At 39.3% G+C, this 22,695-nt stretch overlaps 1 protein-coding gene across 1 annotated transcript; it reads right to left on the bottom strand.

Moving 5' to 3' along the window:
- Window positions 1–340: 340 nt before the first annotated feature.
- tlcd3bb (TLC domain containing 3Bb) lies at window positions 341–15,345 on the bottom strand. Its single transcript, XM_061967789.2, has 7 exons — window positions 14,825–15,345; window positions 7,702–7,910; window positions 7,531–7,614; window positions 5,363–5,588; window positions 4,827–4,922; window positions 2,119–2,228; window positions 341–1,992 (listed from the first exon to the last, which is right to left on the bottom strand). Exons 2-7 carry the CDS (start codon window positions 7,824–7,826, stop codon window positions 1,737–1,739), a joined length of 897 nt encoding a protein of 298 aa, XP_061823773.1. The 5' UTR covers window positions 7,827–7,910; window positions 14,825–15,345; the 3' UTR covers window positions 341–1,736.
- Between the last annotated feature and the right edge of the window lie 7,350 nt (window positions 15,346–22,695).

Here is a 22,695-nt window from a genome sequence, read left to right as displayed (position 1 = left end):
AATTACTTAACTTGTATAGCACTTTGGCACAGTTCGAAACGTTTTTAAATGTGCTTTAAAAATCTTGACAATATACTGGACACTTTCAAGATCAGAGAATAATTTTATGATACTTTTTTTTTTAAAAGGACACCAAAATTAATCTTATTTTTTTCCAGTCAAAATTTTAACTAAGAATCAACTTTACCAAAAAATTGTGTTGGAAGTATGAACAATTTTCACAATGTCCTTATTTAATTCCTTCACCTATCATAACTTCTATTACCCTCTCGCGGTCTCCTGTGAAACAATAGCGCGGAAAGATGGCAGTGAATAAGAAAACACAAACAATGCGACAGAATGAGGACAGAAGTATATTTCAGATAAGTTTGAGTAACATTGCAGCCTTCGCACAAGGCTCAGAAGCATAGAGTATAATATGGATGCATAAATATGCATTCAGAACCACAAACCCAAATAAATAAATAAATACAAATAAATAACAAGCATTTGGTGGAATATACAGTACATTGGTTGAAATGTTCTGGTCGGGAAGCTGTGGACTCGGCGGGCGGGGTTGGGGTGTTATGTTAGTCTGTGTTCGACATGCCCACAGGTAGTTGTCCAGATGTTTTGGCACACACACTGCTCTGTCTTGATGGTTTCTTATTTTTTCCTTTTTTTCCCCATATTCCTCTGACCTATTTCCAGAGAGTACAGCTGCCGGTTTTAAACAAACACAAAGTGACAAATCCAGCTGCTTTGTCCACAACGACGGTTCATAGAACCTGTGGCGCAATCTGCACAATGTGAAAGGTCTTTGAAAAAAACAAAACATGTACATATCGAAAAACAAACCCACAATACTGTTTTCCCTTCAAACATGGCAACATTGCAAGTAATCAATAATGCCCTTTGACAATGCCTTGCAAAGTACCTTCTGTCAAATATGATGACTAATTGAACACATGTGGAGGACGAGCCAACTAAAACATCCAAGGAAATTCCTTTAAAAGTGTGTTGCCACTAAATGGAATGGAGTCATATCTACACTTAGCTGCGCGAGGGTAGTTGGTGTAAACTAAACGGAGCGGAGGTGTCATTGATTGGTGGAAAATGAAACACAGTAATAAAATAATAATACTGACATGAAAACAAGGACTTTACATGGGCTATGTACACCCGTCACGATTGTTTCCTTCTTCTCTGAGGGTGAAAAAGGTGGGAAAAAGGGGGATAAGGCAGCAGAATACAGTCTTATGACATGATCTCAGTCTGCAGGTTGCTTACATGTCATGACAGTGACTACATAGATACAGAGAAACACTAACAAGTTGAAATACTGCTAAGCCAGGACGCTCCTCCCCCCTTTTTTTCCGCTTTCTTCTAAACTTGAATTTGGCCTTCCGTCTACAGCAAAAATGTTCTAACATACAATATAATACATTCCTATGGACCCACTCGTCTTGAGAGGTCATGGTTTTGTTCTACAATGAAGGAAATGGTCACTATGCTTGCAAAACATCCAGGCTAGATCCTCCCCTTCCTGTTACAGTGTCTGATGACATCATTGAATGTTTCCTACAAAGCTGGAATCGTTGAAGGCCAGCAAACCAAAAGGTCATTGGGTGACACCTGCAAAGACTCCAGCGCTATTTGAGGCCATCGTCTGTAGCTTTTCACCAGCGCCATATCGCTACCTCTCTCCGTGACAGTGGTACATTCGCATCTCCTCCCGCCTCCGCTCGCCACTCTTCTCAGTGAGTGGCAAGCTCGGGTTCTGTGGCACGTGCGCTGTAGCCGTTGGCCGGCTGAGGGCCTGCTGTGCCGCCCTCCGTGGTGGCGGCGCCGGCGCGGGGTCTCCAGGAGCGCGAGGAGCCCGTGAAGAGCCGCAGAGCGCCCCTGCAAATGAGGGAGAACCAATAGAGCTGGGGGGCCATGAGCAGGGAGGCCCCGAGGTTACAGTGCCAGGGCACCGACAGCGGGACCAAGTGGAACGGAATGGATGCGTACCTGCACCCGGCACAAGGGAAGACACGAGGGATGTGTTGAAGTGAACGCTGCTTCTTGAGCGCAGGTGGGAGTTTTGAAAAGCTCGGTGAGGACATGAGAGAAGAGAAATGGAGAGAAAAGACGTACCTTCCATAGGCGTAGTAGAGGTAAGGGAAGAGGAGGACTCGACAGATGAAAAAAGTGATCAGCATTAGAGCCCCGTTCACTTTGTGCAGGAGAGTGTGTTGCTGTTTGTACTGAGAGCAGAAAACAACACAAAGAGAGAGAGAGAGAGAGAGAGAGAGAGACAAAGACAAAGAGGAGCAAGCAGTACAGTTTGGTTCAAGCGGTAATTATCTTTTTAAGTCTTACTGTACATTCTCCTGGGATCAAATTTGACCGCAAGAGCATGAATTTGACGACAAAATATTGTTGACAATAAGAAAATGATATGTATGTCTATGTACGATGGCAATTTTGGCGATGACGCTTTTTAGTAATAGAAAGAACACAGTGGCATGGAACTTGATTAGTTGGTTCCACTGCAGTGTGAATTAAAACATGACGTTTCTACGTGTATTGTTGGGTAACTTTTATGTGAAGTGATCACAAAATGGCATACGACCAGCAAGGAGCTGTTGATTCAGTCTCAACTAGTTTGGGGTCAGGTGGAAGAACATAGCATTATTTGGCTCAACTCAACAGTGGCATGTAAACAGGGGTTCATAACATTCGGAGAGATCTTCTGATCATCCCATTAAATGTTTTTTTGTTAAACTCATTGTTCATTTCCATCTTGTGTAATGCTTAATATGTATTATTATTGTGTAATAATACATAATTGTTGTCTAATGTAATAAATATACATTCATATACATATTTTCTTTGGCTGAGAGGTAAAAACTACTGTTTAAAAATGCACTTAAATATTGCGATTCATGTTCTCATTTTTTGTGTTGTAAATGTTATTTAGCGTCGAAAAATATTTATTATAGCTAGAAATATATAAATAATTTACAATAATATTTTTTTAAATAATTAATGTATTTAGGTAGCACTGTTGTAGGTACTGAACAATAACTTAAAAAAGACTTGGGTCTCAGAGATAAATAAGGTACACAAAAATAAGAGTATAAGACAGGTCAGTAAGTAACGATGGCTGGTATGTTTTCATGACTTAGGTGCAATAGCACATCTGTTACAAAAACGTGTGTGGAAAAGTAATTCATGTTCTATTTCTGCATTTCATATTTCATACAGGAGCAAGTTTTGACAGGCACAATACTGTGTTTAGGATTATTGACAGTGTGTAAAGGTTAGATACCAGAATTAAACATGAAAATGACGCAGTGGCAATTTTAGTTTGTTAACTGAGTGCATGTGAAGTGCAAACGAGAGTGATACACTGCAAGACGAAGGTGATCTGTTTCAGGGAGATAATGCTTAAGAAACACAAGCTCTTATTCTTCCATTCACAGTAAGAAATTGTTGTAATGTCACAGCTTGTAACGCACGGTCGCTTATCAAACAAGCACACAAACGGCCAAACGGGGCGGGTGCTGAGTGATGGCAGACAAGCTGATAGTGTATCTGCTGAACATCGAGCGTGTGTCTGCGTGAGATGTTTATTCAAGCAAACTACGTTACTATGTGATGACTGGTGTTTAAGAAAGAGCTGCTGCTCGTGTTGAGAGACAGTCAACGGGAGCCATGTGCAAGTGAAAAACAAGTTGCATGCTAGGAAGGAGCAGAGACGTGTGTCTGTGTGTGTCCCCACCAAGAGCGACAAATGAAAATGGAGAAAGCAAAGGGCAACAAAGAAGGCACGTTTCCACCACAAGTTTGGTTGAGCTCTCCATGGTACAGTTCAGAACGCTGTGGTCAGCAATAAAGATCATTTACCTTTGTCTGCGGTCTGTTATCTAGTGGACTACTTCCGATTTCATGGACGATGACAAATTGTTAGCCATGGAGGGATGGGTTCCTGTTTTTTTTTTTTTTTGCTAAACATTTTGTAGAAAATTGTACGGTTAACGTTACGCTACAAACCAAAATGTCAATCCAAACTGCTTATTCACCTTTGTAGAGGCAGCAAGAAAAGGAGGAAGCACAATGCTGTGTGTGCACGCATAATGTACTCTCATTATTTACTCAAACTGCAGAGAGGACTACTTGGTCTACTAGAGGTAAGATGTGTTTTAGAGTTATATATGCTAACAATGTATGCAGTGATCTAAAAATACACAAGAAAATGTTGATAAAATAAAAACGACAATTATGAAAGGAAATGCCGAGCCACGGCAGGAACAGGCAGTCTGGGTGGATCTAATCTGAAGGCATGTAGATTTCCAGAACATGACCCGGACAAAACTGGACCACAAGTGCAGAGGCAACGGAAAAGTTACGTGAGATTATACTTCGACTCGACCCAAATTAATTCGAGAAACTGTTTACTGTTTTACTCAGTGGGTGCTGCTACTTTGGTGATTTAAAAAATTTAAATGGGCTTAACAGTAAAAGTGACAAACACTACGATGTTTATTGCCGAGGGGGTAGGGATAGACGTCTATTTTTATAATTTGGGGAAAATATTGTCAAGAGCTTTAAATGCTTTTTGATCATGTCACAATTCTGAATCGTGCGTTTATCCTTCCTGTCCCCTTCCTCTTGTGAAGTGACATGTCTGTTACCAATCATCAGTGTGTCTTGCTCTACTGTACCACAGCATTCGTTTCACTTTCACTGCTTTTGACAATAAAAAGGGTAATATACGGTCTGTACTTCATGGTGGAAACGTAGCTCTGAAGTGGCATGTGCCTCCACAACAATAACACTCTTACTAAATAAAGGCTTACTTGAATGAGTATTTTTCCTAAGCAGACGGATGGAGTGCTGAGCTCGGCCATGAACATTACGCCCTGGAAATAATCTCCCTTTCCTTGACGCACAAACTAGAAGAGGGAGGGAGAGAGAGAGAGAGAGATAGACAGAGGCTAATCACTGGTCCAGAAAACAATTATACTTTCTGCTCTGCTGCAGGCAGGCTGCAGAGTGCAGTGGCTATAATTATGCTTGCACTGTAAATACTCTTTCAGCTGCGAGTCAACAAGCAGACAAATGAGGGATCACATCAGTCTCAAGTAATTTCTCTAAACAGATACAATGGCATTACATGCACTACACATTATTTCAGCGTGTTCCCATATTTACATGAAAAGTACCATTTAGCTCACTCTGCCCAGAAAGACACATTGTGCACCTATACAAGCAAAAAGCATGTATAAAAAAACATGAATGCTAAAATAAAAAAGATTTCCTCTAAATATGCAATTTCCCCCATAAACATGCACCAGCAGTTAATCAGTCTTAAAAGAAGAGGTCTGACAGTTACCACAGAAACAGGAAAGCAGACGGTAACCATAACAACGTGGTGCAGCACCATGAGGAACTCGCGACGCAGGTAGCTGGTGAGAGCCGAGACCATGTGCTGGGGGGAAGGCGAGGCCTCCTCGTGCCCTTTGACCCTCAGCTTGTACCAGTAGCACATGAACATGGCGTAGATGTCGTACACGAAGTAGGGGACGGCGAACATGATGTACGTGCTGGTCAGCCAGTGCCTAGGGAAAGATGGGTAATCAGAAACAGCAAAGAAAAATCTCCATGGAATAGTCTTGAGGCGCTGGAGAGACAAAACTTCAGGGCAGATGAAGTGAAACAACTGTCAACACACTTTTTAATGTCACCTTGTGTATTTGTAGACAACCACTATGCATCCAGGGCATCCCAATCCACAGTTTGATTTTAAATTGTTCTCAATTTTTAAGTAATGTTTGTAAGACAGGGGTGTTTCAACTTTTTCTACGGACGATTTCATACAGAAAAATCTAAAGAATGTGGGGGCCACTTTGAGATTTTTTTTATTTTATACAACATGTAAAAACAATCAAATAGGTTAAATGAATCACAGTTGCTGCAAAGCTTTACTTTACTTGTCTGTGGCACTTTTATTGCGACATTGTTGTTGGGGATGGCGTGGCGCGGTTGGGAGAGTGGCTGTGCCAGCAACCTGAGGGTTCCTGGTTCAATCCCCACCTTCTACCATCCTAGTCACGTCCGTTGTGTCCTTGAGCAAGACACTTCACCCTTGCTCCTGATTGGTCCTGGTTAGCGCCTTGCATGGCAGCTCCCGCCATCAGTGTGTGAATGTGTGTGTGAATGTGGAAATAGTGTCAAAGTGCTTTAAGTTCCTTAAGAAGGTAGAAAAGCGCTAAACAAGTACAACCCATTTACCATTTACCATGTTATCCATTACTTGTTGTCAAAGTACTAGCAGCGTTCTCGCTACGCCTTTTGTTCTTCTCACTTTTTCTGTTTTTAAAAACTTCTTTAAAAATCGTATTGTATTTGTAGAATGTGCCGCACACTGGACACACCTGTAGTTGTAGAAATGTGTAAAAATGTATATTTATATCAATTTCTTTAGCCATTTTGATGGATTAATTGTGTTTTAAAAACATCAGATTAGTAATGACGTTGGATTAATCTGCATTAAAACAATAATTTTGACATCCGTACAATTAATATACAATATTTTGGGGGTTAAGTCTGTAAAAAACGGGTCGGCTTATAGTCAGGGTTTACATATTTATACATGCGAACCAACAGGTGGCGCCACACAAACTTTCGAGATTTTCTTTCTGTCACTCACAGACATCATTGAGCTGGCGACACAGAGACCCACTTAAATAGGGAAAAAAAGTGGATGTGAGCAAGTCGGCAAACAAATGAGTTATGATTAGAGATGTCCGATAATGGCTTTTTTGGAAGAGTTAGTGCTGCAAGAGGTTCTGGGTATTTGTTCTGTTGTGTTTAGGTTGTGTTACGGTGCGGATGTTCTCCCGAAATGTGTTTGTCATTCTTGTTTGGTGTGGGTTCACAGTGTGGCGCATATTTGCAACAGTGTTAAAGTTGTTTATACAGCCACCCTCAGTGTGACCTGTATGGCTGTTGACCAAATTTGTCTTGCATTCACTTGTGTGTGTGAAAAGCCGTAGATATTATGTGATTGGGGCGGCACGCAAAAGCAGTGCCTTTAAGGTTTATTGGCGCTCTGTACTTCTCCCTACGTCTATGTACCACTCCGTACAGTGGCGTTTTAAAAAGTCATAAATTTTACTTTTTGAAACCGATACCGATAATTTCCAATATTACATTTTAAAGCATTTATCAGCCGATAATATCGGCAGTCCGATATTATCGGCATCTCTAGTTATGATGCTAATTTGAACATCATGCTAACCAATGGAGTAAAGTCAGCTGCTCAGACATATTACTATCTTTTGTTTGTCTTAGAATATACAATATTTGTAAAAAACGGGTCTTGAAAAAGAGGGGTTGTCTTATATTTGGGGCAAATGCAGTCATTTTGTTGCATGCCCGTCCCTACTTTGGATGCACCCTTCTCTATTAAGTACAAAGATATAACAAAAGGCAGTTTGCGCACAGTGCTGACTCCTCCAAATCGACTGACAATGTTGTGATAGACATGGGTTGACTTACTGGTCCTCGATGATGTCATTGCAGGAAGAAGCAATAATGTAGCCAGCTGACGAAGCCATGACCGCCTGAACCGACGACACCAACCTAGAAAGTGGACCATTAGCAAGTAAGATGACAAGCTTTAGCACTATAAATGTCTGCACAGAAAGCGACAGGTCCGGAGGGTCCCACCTGGCCGACACAATAACAGCATCGCCTTCGCTCCATCGCAGCGCTGGGATGGATTTGAGGCACTGCTTGGACAGAAGGAAGAGGCCGGGAAAGAACACGGAGCCAGCAGCGAGGAAGGTCAGCATGGTCCCTGGCCGTCCTGTTGGTCTTAAGAGGCAAAAAGTCCAGTGGCTAATCTGGTCCTGGAGACGTGTTGCTCTTTGTCCTCCCTGGAACAAGTGAGAAAAGGTCAAAGGGTAAAACAATCAGCTGGTATTGATCCAACTGGTGTTTGCACTTGAGGGTAAACCATCAAAGTCCAGAAATAAAAATAAATCAAGAGAGGACATCCTAAAGACAATCTGAATGTGGCAGAACATTTATTGTCAAACTGCAGAGTTCTGGCTAGATATGTGGTTTCTTTTAGGACGATTTTCTACAACGAGCCATTATTTTACTATTTACTTTTGTCAAATCTGTCATTTATTTAGCTTGTTTGGGGAACCCACAAAAGCAAAGGGACACAATGTAAACTCCACACATGTTCAAACTGAGATTCTAACCAGGAACCTCACTGTGAGGCAGACAGTTCCACCATACTTCCCGTGTTTTGACACAATGTATTCAACATTTACTCATCTAATTTTTTGCAAACGGTTTTGTTTTATTTCTAGCGTAACCCTAATCCACCTACGTTATATATTTTACTGTAACCGCTTAAATGGGGCCAGTTTTAAACCTCAAACAAGGAAAAAAATATATCCATCTACAAGGTCTATGGTGATCTTGGTATCGAAGGGCACTTATCGTACATGTGAAAATTAGGGATCATGTTTCAATTGATCGGCTACTGTTCAGTGTCGGACGATTTTCGTGAGAAAGTACGCAAGAGATATTGCCGATTACCACCAATAACCTGTGGCTGATACTATTTATTTTTAGTCCCCAGCTGACAAGCGGCTAGCAGCTAATCATGTGTTTCAATACACAGAGTGGAGTCGCTCCCCTAAGCTAATAATAATAATCACTTCCATTACACAAAATAAACTGCATTTCCTAATATCATAATAAAACACAATTACAACTGGAGGACAGAGGTCTTTGGGCATCTTACGATACGATATGATTCTTGGGGTGACTATTTGATTCACAATCAATCATTAATACAAACCAATTCTCGCAATGTATTATTTAGTAGAGTAATTACAAAAACAATTTTTTTAAACAGGTTTCAAAAACTTATTATGGTTGCTGGCATATGACGTAATCATACAGTAAACAAGCATGAAAATGGCCTTAAAGGGTCATTTTAAAAGTGTATTAAAAAAATATTAAATTTAGCGATTTTTGAAAACTATGAATTAGGGCTAGGCGATATGGCTAAAAACTATCTCGATTAAAGTGTTTTATATCGGTCGAAACTGATAATTATTGATATTGTTAATAACCTAACGAAATAAGGATCAGGAAAAAAAAAATTAAATGTTAGCATTTCAAATGTAACATTTCTCTGATTATAATCCCCTCAGCTATTAAGGCAGAAAGGAAAGGAAATATCAACACAACCATGGAAAACACTGCAAACAACATTCTAAAATCACATGGAACACTTAATGACCTCTTAAAAATAAGGTGCAAAAATAAAGAATATGTAAGAAATGCTTAATAAAGTAGTGCAAAGTGTGCAAATGTAAACAGAGAGAAACCTAAGAATAACTATTCTTAGCATGTTTAGTGCCAGCTGTGCTCAAGGGTGAGCGTGGCTCAGGTATTGTGGCAATATGGATTACGAGCACTCCGTTTAAAAAAAATCCAAATAAACTGCCATACGGTCGAGGTGACCTTTGCTGTTTTATCGACAATTTATTCGCTCTCTGAAGCATTCATTTTTATTTTCTCTTCTCACTCACTGCAAAGAAAAAACGGCAAGACAACAAGATGGCGCAACCAAATTTAATTGTTGATACTGTTACCTGATTGGCTGTTAGTGTGTCACTCCTACTGATGAGTGATCACTTCCTGCTTTTGTTCATGCTACCAACCTTGCTTTGCAACTGCAAGGTAAAATATATATATCAAACACATTTTTTATTGCCATCGATTACATGTCTATTAGGGGTGTAACAGTATTGTAAATACCTCGGCATTGCAGTTTCAAAGTCTTCACAATAATGCCGTGCCATGTGACAGTATCAAACAAAAACTTGGTAAGTAGTTTTTTTTCTGCCGCTTCAGCGTTGGATAGGCTTGAAAATAAACTACATCTCCCATAATCCCCTGCGCAGCGCAGGCCGACAAGGTGGGGGGCCTGGAATACCATAAGCAGGAAGTGAAGTGTGTTCATAGCAGATGAAAGGAATTGTTTTTTTTGACATTTCCTGAAAATAATCATCACAATTTATCCATCACTGTTTTAGTTATGTTGTTAACAACTAGACAAACAAACCCTGGCAAAAACATACCGTAACCTTTTTGGTGAAGGTAAGAAAGTATTTATTCTGCAAAGCAAAGTGCGTCAGGTGACATAAAGGTGACATAAAGCCAGTCGATCACGTCGCACAACACAGAGGGAAATCACAAAAAAAAAACGGTACACCATAGGAAATAGGAGTAAACTGAAAAGCTACTAGATACATCCTCAATCCATGTATCCATTGTCTCTCGATGTCGCGGGAGGACTAGAGCCTATCGAGCTGCACTAGGGCGGAAGGCACCGTACTCACTGGACAAGTCACCACCTAGTAAACAGTAACCAAGGGATGATAGTTGAAGCCAGCAAGGCCAAACATCAGTTTGTGACGTATTTACATGTTTAAAAGTTAAATTGTTATTTAACTTTTTAGAGAAACAGCATTTTTCAAAACTATGTGAACATGTCCACTGTGGTGGACACTGCTTCTCAGAAAGCAACATTTTAAAGACACTAAAGTGAACATTATTGTTTTATTATGTTTGTATGTCACTTTAAAGACACTCAATTAAGCAGTTTTTTTTAAATATTTGTTTGAAACAGTGGATGTCCCTGCACAATTATTTGCACTTACAAATACATGTTTGCAGTGTGATTAGAAGATTTTAGCATTGTGTTTGTGTTCAATTACAGCAAGTGTGTTCATCCTAAACATTCCTGGCACTTCGTTTTACACACTTTGGCATTTTTAAATCTTTTTTGGACATATACCACAATAACATTGTAGCGTGGCCCTAATACCATAATATCATCGTACTGTGAGATTTTGATACTGTTACATCCCTAGTGTCTATTGCTCAGCCTTACTATGAATTGATTTAGAATCGGAACAAATAATTGTGATTGGGATGTGAATCGTTTTTTAGCAGCCCTACTGGAGGACTTTATTACAGCAAAAAGGAAGGCACTACCGGGACACAAGTCGATGAAGGATCGCCTCACACTGCTGGTTTGTGCTAACGCTAGCTGAAACTACGTGAAGCCATTGCTCGTTTATCATTCCGAAACTCAGAGTGTTCAACAATACCACAAATATTCGCAGACACAAGGTACATTGATTTTCCTTTTTTTGTTTTTCATTGTAACAACATGGTGGTAAACGTTTTGTAGCGCACCAATGAGATTTTGGTGTGTTTGTCAGTGTGTAAGTGTTGACATGTAAGATGGCTGTAATGTTGTGTTGTTTGGATTAAAAAAAAAAAGATTGTTTAGCCATTACCCCCCTTGTTATGTTGGTTTGATATATATACACTATATATACATTATAATATCTTCAAAGTGTACAATTTTTTACTAAAATAGGGAACCAATTTTATGTTTCATTGATTCTTATGTGGAACCCTGCTTCACTATACAAACTTTTTGGTTCAAGAATTCATAAATCGAGGTTCCATCGTAGTTGAATTGCTTGGATTTACATGACATCATGTCTGGCTCATTAAATATGTGGGGTGGTCACGCTAGCGTCTGTTCTAAATGGGTTGAAGAATGCTTTATGCTTGCTATGTTTTCAGCTGTACAAACCGTTCAAATTGCAAAAAGGACAAACATTTCTTCAGAGTTCCTCAAAAGGAAATTTTACGAAAAGGATAAACGTTTCTTCAGAGTTCCTCAAAAGGTAATCAAGAAGGGTGTAGGAGTATAAGTTTTACAAAAGACGGGAAAAGTGGTGTGCACTCCAGTGCAAGGGAGCAAGCAGAGTCGAAGGACACGCAACTTTGCAATTATCATTTCCATAAAGGTTTGTTTGATATATCTTTAATATAATTTACTCGTTCTGTATTTCCCGTTGAAGTATTATCTTGATATGGTTTGTATTTTATTTTTTAACAAATACATGCTTGTATAAAATACAGGAAAGGTACTTCTGTCTCCCCTCTTGTTTATTTTGTACGCAAATGTGCCAGAATACATAGGAAAACAGGACAAAAATCAAATATAGTGACAATTCAGTAATTGTTAGGGTGTTAATATGCAGTCCTGGGTGTCAGCTGTCGGGTGCTCGTCAGGTTTGTTTACATGGGATGCGTCCTCGCAAAACACAAAGTTGAATGATGAAATGCAACTTTACCCGAGCAAAAACTTATCCAGGAGAGTCTTGATACCAATTTCCTTGACCCAGCCACAAACAAAGAATTTTTCCAAGCTTTCATCTGTTTTGTCGTGTAGAATGTCGTCTGGAGCACAAGATAGTTTGGTATGTCTGGAAACTCCACTGGCAGATAATTCTTGATTTCACTTGACAAATATTTTTGGGATAAAGTATAGGGATCTATTTCATTGCATAGTTAGATTTTTTGCTCGCATCGGCTTTTTGCAGGAAGATCTAGAGCAGGGGTGTCAAACGTACGGCCCGAGGGCCGGATCAGGCCCGTAAACAGGTTGTATCCGGCCCACGAGATGAGTTTGCTAAGTATAAAAATTAACCTGACATTTTTGAATGAAAGAAACTGCGGTTCTAAATGTGTCCACTGGATGTCAAAAAAGCAATTATTTGTATCTTGTTGATGATGCTACGTATGTACAAAATAAACCGCATGATGCTTGTACATCAGTCGAGGAAAATGATCAAACTACATAAATTACATACTGTAATTTGATTTTGATATAATTTTTTTATCTTGATAGATTGAAAATTAACATCAATGAGTTGACTGATGAACATTATCAAATGATGTATTCAGAAAATATAAATAACAGATAGAATACTATAAATCCGCAACATGTAAGTGTAAAAAAACCTTAACATTATGATTTGTACACTTTCAGAATGTGCTTCTATTTTTAAACAAAGAAAACAATCTGAAGTTGTCTTTATTTTTAAGTTATCGGGCCGTGATTTTACCAGTCCGGCCCACTTGGGAGTAGATTTTTCTCCATGTGGCCCCAGATCTATAATGAGTTTGACACTCCTGATCGAGAGTTTGTGCGTTGCTTGCTGCACAACAGCCACCTTGGCTTGGTTGAACACCGCTTTTTTTCCCACTTCAGGAAAGACGTCACGTGACAGAATAAACGCAATACGCAGGGACATTGCTTTTATTGTCCCTGCGTATTGGGACAATAAAAGCAGGGACAATAAAAGCCTTCGTATTGTGAGGCACTTCGTATGTGTGCCTCACAATACGAAGGTCCTGAGTTCAATCCTGGGCTCGGGATCTTTCTTTGTGGAGTTTGCATATTCTCCCCGTGACTGTGTGGGTTCTCTCCGGGTACTACGGCTTCCTCCCACCTCCAAAAATATGCACCTGGGGATAGGTTGATTGGCAACTGTAAATCATACTTGCCAACCTTGAGACCTCCGAATTCGGGAGATGGGGGGGGGGGGGGTTTGGTGGTAGCGGGGGTGTATATTGTAGCGTCCCGGAAGAGTTAGTGCTGCAAGGGGTTCTGGGTATTTGTTGTGTTGTGTTTATGTTGTGTTACGGTGCGGATGTTCTCCCGAAATGTGTTTGTCATTCTTGTTTGGTGTGGTTTCAGTGTGGCGCATATTTGTAACAGTGTTAAAGTTGTTTATACGGCCACCCTCAGTGTGACCTGTATGGCTGTTGATCAAGTATGCATTGCATTCACTTATGTGTGTGTAAAAGCCGCATATATTATGTGACTGGGCCGGCACGCTGTTGCATGTAGGAAGAGCGGACGTGACGACAGGTTGTAGAGGACGCTAAAGGCAGTGCCTTTAAGGCGCGCCCCTAATATTGTTGTCCGGGTGGAAATCGGGAGAAATTCGGGAGAATGGTTGCCCCGGGAGATTTTCGGGAGGGGCACTGAAATCCGGGAGTCTCCCGGGAAAATTGGGGGGGTTGGCAAGTATGATCTAAATTGGCCCTAGTGTGTGAATGTTGTCTGTTTATCTGTGTTGGCCCTGCGATTTGTCCGTGTGCAGCTGAGATAGGTTCCAGCACCACCCGTGACCTCGTAAGGGACAAGCGGTAGAAAATGGATGGATGAAGGCTGCAGGCCATTGAAAAGCAAGTTGTGGGCCACAAATTGGCCCGTGACCCGTACATTGGACACCCATGAAGTTCATCAGATCAGACCACCATTAATTGTGTATTAATGTGCTATTCGTTATGTTCACTATGGACCTTGTGACTCATTAAAAAAAAAAAGTCCCATTAGTGACATTGCGCCATTTTGAACCCCCAAATAAGGGATGTGCTGAAAAGTGTTATCTATAATGCATATCATGCAAGTCCAAAAAATGTCACAAGAAGCTTGGGCTTAGCGGGAAGGACGGAATAATATAAGTTGTTTCGGATGAAATCAAAGTGAGAAGAGATGACGTTTATTGTCAGGTGTTGAAGTTCGCATATGTCATGTCTGGACGTGGAAGGCATGACCAATTGTGCGCTAACAATGACGTTAGCTAACGTTAGCTTACACTGTCAGTCCGTCCCCGCCGGCTAAAGGCTTCACTTTGTCAGCCTTCTGGTTTTCAAACAAAACAACACGGCAGCCTCTCACCGCCAGGCGGGGACACCAAGCTGAAATGTTTAAAAGCAGCCGCAGCGTTTCGTTACAGGGGACGGAGAGTTTTGTTAGCATGTTATTTGTTTGTAGTGGTTAGCATTTAACCACCGAGCTAGCTGACAGCGGCTAGCACTTCGCACATGTACACACATATCATCCACATTCACAAAGAAATAAGACTTATATCTACGCAGAGACCGGGGGGGTGGGGTCCAGTCAGCGTCCGGTTGAAACCCGTGTCCTGTGGAAAGCGTTTAAAGTCGTCCCGGGGGTCTCCTCCACGACGATCCACATGTTTGTGCGGCCACTTCGACGACGCCTGAAGGGTTAGCAGCAGCGCGCTAACGCTAGCTTGCAGCAAGTTAGATCGAAATCAACAGCGACTAGTAGCTTCCTTTTTTTTGTTTTTTTTTAATTGTCTCATAAAAACCACACGAAACACTTTTTTTTTTCAATTCAAAGCCCCGGGTGTCAGTCCGAAGACGTGGGCTGCTGGTCCGGCGTCTGTGTCATCTCATCTGGCTCGGTGTGATGCCTCGCAGATGCGACGTTGACTCAACACAGCGGACTGCTGCGCCAGCTACTTGCTAGCAGCTGCTTGTGGCATGACGGCGAGCTTTTGCAACACTTCCACACCATTCTCTCCACTTGCACTTCATGTGTGCGTTGGACATAAAAAGAAAGCCCCCCCCAAAGACGTCAAAAGGTGCAACACATCAAGTGTACGCCTGTCAAGGCAGGGCACCATTTGATGACAGACATGTCATTTGCACCCCTTTAAAATAGAAGAAAATTAGGGGGTTTACGATTTAAAAAGGAGAAAAAAAACACAAATAATCTATGTTATTGGACGTTTATTTACAAAAAAAAAACATTTTTTTTTTGGCAAAATCTAGAAAAAAAGTCCACAATAAATTACAATTGCAACAAGTCGATATTCAATCAAACATGATCCACCCATCCATTTTGTCGGTTGGGGGGCGCATAGTAAATGAAAATAACACAACATAACAAAACATTTTCTACCGCTTGTCCCTTTCGGTATACTTGCCAACCTTGAGACCTCCGATTTCGGGAGGTTTGGGTGCGTGGTTACGAGGGGAGGAGTATATTTACAGCTAGTATTCACCAAGTCAAGTATTTCATATATATATATATATACAGGTAAAAGCCAGTAAATTAGAATATTTTGAAAAACTTGATTTATTTCAGTAATTGCATTCAAAAGGTGTAACTTGTACATTATATTTATTCATTGCACACAGACTGATGCATTCAAATGTTTATTTCATTTAATTTTGATGATTTGAAGTGGCAACAAATGAAAATCCAAAATTCCGTGTGTCACAAAATTAGAATATTACTTAAGGCTAATACAAAAAAGGGATTTTTAGAAATGTTGGCCAACTGAAAAGTATGAAAATGAAAAATATGAGCATGTACAATACTCAATACTTGGTTGGAGCTCCTTTTGCCTCAATTACTGCGTTAATGCAACGTGGCATGGAGTCGATGAGTTTCTGGCACTGCTCAGGTGTTATGAGAGCCCAGGTTGCTCTGATAGTGGCCTTCAACTCTTCTGCGTTTTTGGGTCTGGCATTCTGCATCTTCCTTTTCACAATACCCCACAGATTTTCTATGGGGCTAAGGTCAGGGGAGTTGGCGGGCCAATTTAGAACAGAAATACCATGGTCCGTAAACCAGGCACGGGTAGATTTTGCGCTGTGTGCAGGCGCCAAGTCCTGTTGGAACTTGAAATCTCCATCTCCATAGAGCAGGTCAGCAGCAGGAAGCATGAAGTGCTCTAAAACTTGCTGGTAGACTGCTGCGTTGACCCTGGATCTCAGGAAACAGAGTGGACCGACACCAGCAGATGACATGGCACCCCAAACCATCACTGATGGTGGAAACTTTACACTAGACTTCAGGCAACGTGGATCCTGTGCCTCTCCTGTCTTCCTCCAGACTCTGGGACCTCGATTTCCAAAGGAAATGCAAAATTTGCATGGTTGGGTGATGGTTTGGGGTGCCATGTCATCTGCTGGTGTCGGTCCACTCTGTTTCCTGAGATCCAGGGTCAACGCAGCCGTCTACCAGCAAGTTTTAGAGCACTTCATGCTTCCTGCTGCTGACCTGCTCTATGGAGATGGAGATTTCAAGTTCCAACAGGACTTGGCGCCTGCACACAGCGCAAAATCTACCCGTGCCTGGTTTACGGACCATGGTATTTCTGTTCTAAATTGGCCCGCCAACTCCCCTGACCTTAGCCCCATAGAAAATCTGTGGGGTATTGTGAAAAGGAAGATGCAGAATGCCAGACCCAAAAACGCAGAAGAGTTGAAGGCCACTATCAGAGCAACCTGGGCTCTCATAACACCTGAGCAGTGCCAGAAACTCATCGACTCCATGCCACGTTGCATTAACGCAGTAATTGAGGCAAAAGGAGCTCCAACCAAGTATTGAGTATTGTACATGCTCATATTTTCAGTTGGCCAACATTTCTAAAAATCCCTTTTTTGTATTAGCCTTAAGTAATATTCTAATTTTGTGACACACGGAATTTTGGATTTTCATTTGTTGCCACTTCAAATCATCAAAATTAAATGAAATAAACATTTGAATGCATCAGTCTGTGTGCAATGAATAAATATAATGTACAAGTTACACCTTTTGAATGCAATTACTGAAATAAATCAAGTTTTTCAAAATATTCTAATTTACTGGCTTTTACCTGTATATATATATATATATATATATATATATATATATATATATATATATATATATATATATATATATAAGAAATACTTGACTTTCAGTGAATTCTATTTATTTATATATATATATATATATATATATATATATATATATATATATATAAATAAGAGAAATACTTGAATTTCAGTGTTCATTTATTTACACATATACACACACATAACACTCATCTACTCATTGTTGAGTTAAGGGTTGAATTGTCCATCCTTGTTCTATTCTCTGTCACTATTTTTCTAACCATGCTGAACAGGGTCTCTGATGATGCATTCTGCTTCATCTCCTTGTTGTGTGCGCAGTTGTGCACTACACTCTCTAAAAGCCCTAGATGTTAATGTCACATATGCATGTACAGTAGATGGCAGTATTGTCCTGTTTAAGAGTGTCACAACATTGCTGTTTACGGCAGACGAACTGCTTTACGGTAGACGAAAACGTGACTGCTGTTGTTGTGTGTTGTTGCCGCGCTGGGAGGACGTTAATGAAACTGCCTAACAATAAACCCACATAAGAAACTAAGAACTCGCACTCGATCATTCTACAGTTATAACGTCATTGGGCAGGCGCGCTGTTTATATTGTGGGAAAGCGGACGTGAAAACAGGCTGTCGACACGTCACTCAGGTCCGCCTGAATTTCGGGAGAAAATTTGTCCCGGGAGGTTTTCGGGAGAAGCGCTGAATTTCGGGAGTCTACCTGAAAATCCGGGAGGGTTGGCAAGTATGCCTTTCGGGGTCATGGGGGGTGCTGGAGCCTATCTCAGCTGCATTCGGGCGGAAAACATAACCAATTGACCAATTAAAGACGTATTAACATATTAAAGATGACAATAAAGTTGCGACAAGTCTAAAGTGGAAAAATGATACCTAAAATATATGATAAAATATAAATAGATATAAATGATCTATTTTGTGTACTTTCGTTTTTGCACTTTGTTAAAATATCTGTTATTGGACTTTTTTTTTTTTTTTTTTACAAATCTAGAAAAAAATCAATAAATTAAAGTTGCAACAAGTATACATGTAATCAAATAATGTATATTGTATTTTCATTTTTATTCATTAAAAAACACTAAATACAACAATAAAGTTTCAACAAGTCTATAGTGTAACAAATCCATCCATTTTGGGGCGGTATGGCGTAGTGGGTAGAGCGGCCGTGCCAGAAACCTGAGGGTTGGAAGTTCACTCCCCGCCTCTTGACATCCAAATCGCTTCCGTTATGTCCTTGGGCAGGAGATTTCACCCTTGCCCCCGGTGCTGCTCACACTGGTGAATGATGATGGTCAGAGGGGCCGTAGGCACAAACTGGCAGCCTCGCTTCCGTCAGTCTACCCCAGGGCAGCTGTGTCTACAAATGTAGCTTACCACCACCAGGTGTGAATGAATGATGGGTTCCCACTTCTCTGTGAGCGCTTTGAGTATCTAATAATAGATAAGCACGATATAAAATCTAATCCAATATTATTTTCTACCGCTTGTCCCTTTCGGGGTCGCGGGGGGTGCTGGACCCTATCTCAGCTGCATTTGGGCGGAAAACATAACCACTTGACCAATTAAAGACGTATTAACATATTAAAGACGACAAAAAAGTTGCAACAAGTCTAAAGTGGAAAAATTATACCTAAAATATAAATAGGTATAAATGGTTTATTTTGGGTACTTTCGTTTTTTTTTACAAATCTAGAAAAAAGTCAATAAAATAAAGTTGCAACAAGTATACATTTAATCAAATAATGTATATTGTATTTTCATTTGTATTCATTAAAAAACACTAAATACAACAATAACGTTTCAACAAGTCTACAGTGTAATAAATCTATCCATTTTCTACCGCTTGTCCCTTTCGGGAGGGGGGGGGGGCTGGAGCCTATCTCAGCTGCATTCGGGCGGAAAACATAACCAATTGACCAATTAAACATATTAAAGACGACAATAAAGTTGCGACAAGTATAAAGTGGAAAAATGATACCTAAAATATATAATAAAATATAAATAGATATAAATGATCTATTTTGTGTAATTTCGTTAAGAATTTATTTTTTCAAAAATGTATTAAAAAAATATTTTTTTTACAAATCCAGAAAAAAGTCAATAGATTAAAGTTGCCACAAGTATACATTCAATCAAATAATGTATATTGTATTTTAATTTGTATTAATTAAATAACACTAAATACCACAATAAAGTTTCAACAAGTCTACAGTGTAATAAATTACACCTAAAAATATAAATGTAATATTGATTGATTGATTGAGAAGTTTATTGACATCTTAAAGAATTGAATGCTTTAAAAAGGCAAATGGATGGCACAAAAAGCCAAAAGGCTTGTTTCCATTGTGGTCCATTAAATATTCATCACATTTGATACATTCAATAATAAAAGATATATAACCTGTAACATACATATAAAAAATTACGTTAAAAAAATGGATACATTATGTACATATACACAGTTTACATGTCAGGTGATTTGAAAAACAATATATACAAAAAATGGGGGGCGAGGGGTATATACACTATGTACATGAATAGATATTAATATAACCAATCCATCTTTACTCATTTTGTTCTAAAATTGGCCCTAGTGTGTGAATGTGAGTGTGAATGTTGTCTGTCTATCTGTGTTGGGCCTGTGATGAGGTGGCGACTTGTCCAGGGTGAACCCCGCCTACCGCCCAAATGCAGCTGAGATAGGCTCCAGCGACCCCCCGCGACCCCAAAAGGGACAAGCGGTAGGAAATGGATGGATGGATGGATGGATGGGTTTTAGGTAAGATCAGGGTTGAAGAATGAACAGAAAAATTTGAATGTGGAAGAATGAAGCAGCGTTAGGAGTGTAACATTTATAACAACCTAAAACACGTTTTTTTGAATTTTATTATATAACCAAAAAAGGTAATTTCTAAAAATCAAACAATAAACTCAGTCTAATAAATAACATACTGTACAGTGCAATAAACCATTTATTAAAGACAGTTCCCATGCTTCCCTATTGATTTTGAAGTCCGGTTTTACTTTTTTGAGTGTAATGTTTTGTGTTTTTATATTTCTTTTAAATATAAAGTCCGCAGACGCAGTATATAAAGAACAAATAAACCAATGCAATTAAATAAAAAATGTAGAGAACAATAAAAAAAACATTTACCTGCATTTGAGTTACAAAATGTGTGTATTCCTGACAGTTTACATTTTTCATCTTATTTTAGAATTAAAATGGTAAATGGATTATATTTGCATAGCACTTTTCTACCTTAAAGATACTCAAAGCGTTTTCACACTATTTCCACACTGTTAAAATTGTACTTGTGCTATATGGATTAATGATATATACAAATAGTGGATGAATTTACACTGTTTAAAACAAAACTTAGTGATAAAATAATGCCAAAATAATAAACATAAATATGAAATGACTAATAACATGCTTTTTGAGTATTCTTCCACTCTTCTTAAAGGCACACAACCCCACTACTTAAAATTAACTGAGCTCAAAAGGTTGCATCTTAGTTTTCAGGATGAACGCCGTATTTTCCCCCTCAATCCAAACATTTATTGGTTTTGTAAATATTGGATTCCTTCCACAAGAAGATTAAAAACGGGATTAAGGCGAGATTATGGATGGCAAACCAGTGATTCTGGCAGTGCATTTACTAATAAAGAATGTAATCACATTGCCATGACGTCATTAAATTGCAACTCACAGCCACTAGGGGTCGTGTTTTCACCTCATTGCAGCATGTGTGGTGATACCTGTCTGCTTTTTTGCACTAAATCCATACATGACAGAATCAAAACACAACATCAATGCATGTTTACCCATTTTACTTAAAATCGTCCAAATTACAAAATAATAACATGATCTCTACCTCCTCTACAAAATGACAGAATACTTATGACTGTAATAAGCATAATCAATTATTGGTTTTTTGTTGTTTTTTGATCTAACCTTTTTGGACATGCATACTGTTGAGATATAAAAATATAAATATAAATACATCCCATTGATATTCTTGAATGATTCTATGACTAAAATGTGATCATCATCAAAGAATTAAAATGCAGTTGAGTATGATAAGGCATTAAAATGTATATCACAAGAGCCGTACACATTTCTAGAGGTATTCTTTTTCTTTCTTAGTGTAAATGGAAGAAGATCTAAAATGAATGTTTTAGTACATTTTCTCGACAGGAAGGAAGAACATATTTAAAACTAAAAAGCAAAAAGAGGACAAAAATAAACACGCAATACATATCAAGGTATTCACACAAAAGCACTCCGGTACAAAACCAGGAATTGTTTACAGCATCAACTTCCTGTGGCGCTTGACTTAAAAAGCCCTTTCTCAGCAACACTAGCACCCCCATGTTAAAAAGATGATTGATGTCAAATGATAATATGTTAGGTGCGCTACAAACTAAATCTAATGTTTAGGTTTCACTCACTTGGACTGGCAGGTAGAGAAAACAACAAAAAAAACAATGGCAATGACAGTCACAATCAAATAAATGGCCAACAAAGTTGTTTGAAAAAAGAAAAGAAAAGAAAATTAGCACGTATTATTGTTGTACAGCTAGTGAAACCATTTAAAAGTTCATTTTGATAAGCCAAGCTTTCTTATTTTCATGCAAAATGTTATTTTCCTTTTTTTCCTCTTCCTGCTGCAAGTGTCTAAAAAGATATTTTCTTGGCCAAACTCGGAGGAAGACTTTGAACCCAACAATGATCACATTATAAGGTGCATGACACTCTGTACCTTTTCTACCAAGAAGTACCACCTACAATACTTTTTCCTGAAGATGTCTTAACTAGTTGGGGGGGAAAAAACCCCCAACATAAATTCAGTTTAGACATGCTAAGAGAGAACTCGCCCACAGTACACACCCCCAAAAAACTTCCCTTCTTATTTTTTTTTTTGTCATTTGCTTCTTTTTTTTTTTTATCTCCTAGAGTTGCCTTTCTTTTAACACAAGCACTAAATATTTGTTGTCAGTGAGCTGCAAAAAAGAGGTAAGATCAGCGCTGGTGCGAATGGGTGAGGGCACAGAGAGGGGAGTAAATCGAGTAGATGCCATTAAGACACACTTAAGTACTGTAAATGCTCCAATTATTGTCGCCATTCAATTAACCACAACGGTATTGTCATTACCTGTGGCTGTAGGCAACCTCCTGTCGTTTATTGCCGCCAAAAGATTACAGTAGCTGCATATAAAGTATCACAGGTAGTCCAGCGGCCTTATTAATCTCTGCATGCGTTTTGTTTCAGTAGCTGTATTAATGCTGACTGAGCAGTTATAT

Source organism: Nerophis lumbriciformis, linkage group LG11 (genome assembly GCF_033978685.3).
Source record: "Nerophis lumbriciformis linkage group LG11, RoL_Nlum_v2.1, whole genome shotgun sequence".
NCBI lineage: Eukaryota > Metazoa > Chordata > Actinopteri > Syngnathiformes > Syngnathidae > Nerophis > Nerophis lumbriciformis.
Note: the sequence above shows the minus strand (reverse complement) of the source record. Positions and strands in the feature narration are given on the sequence as shown.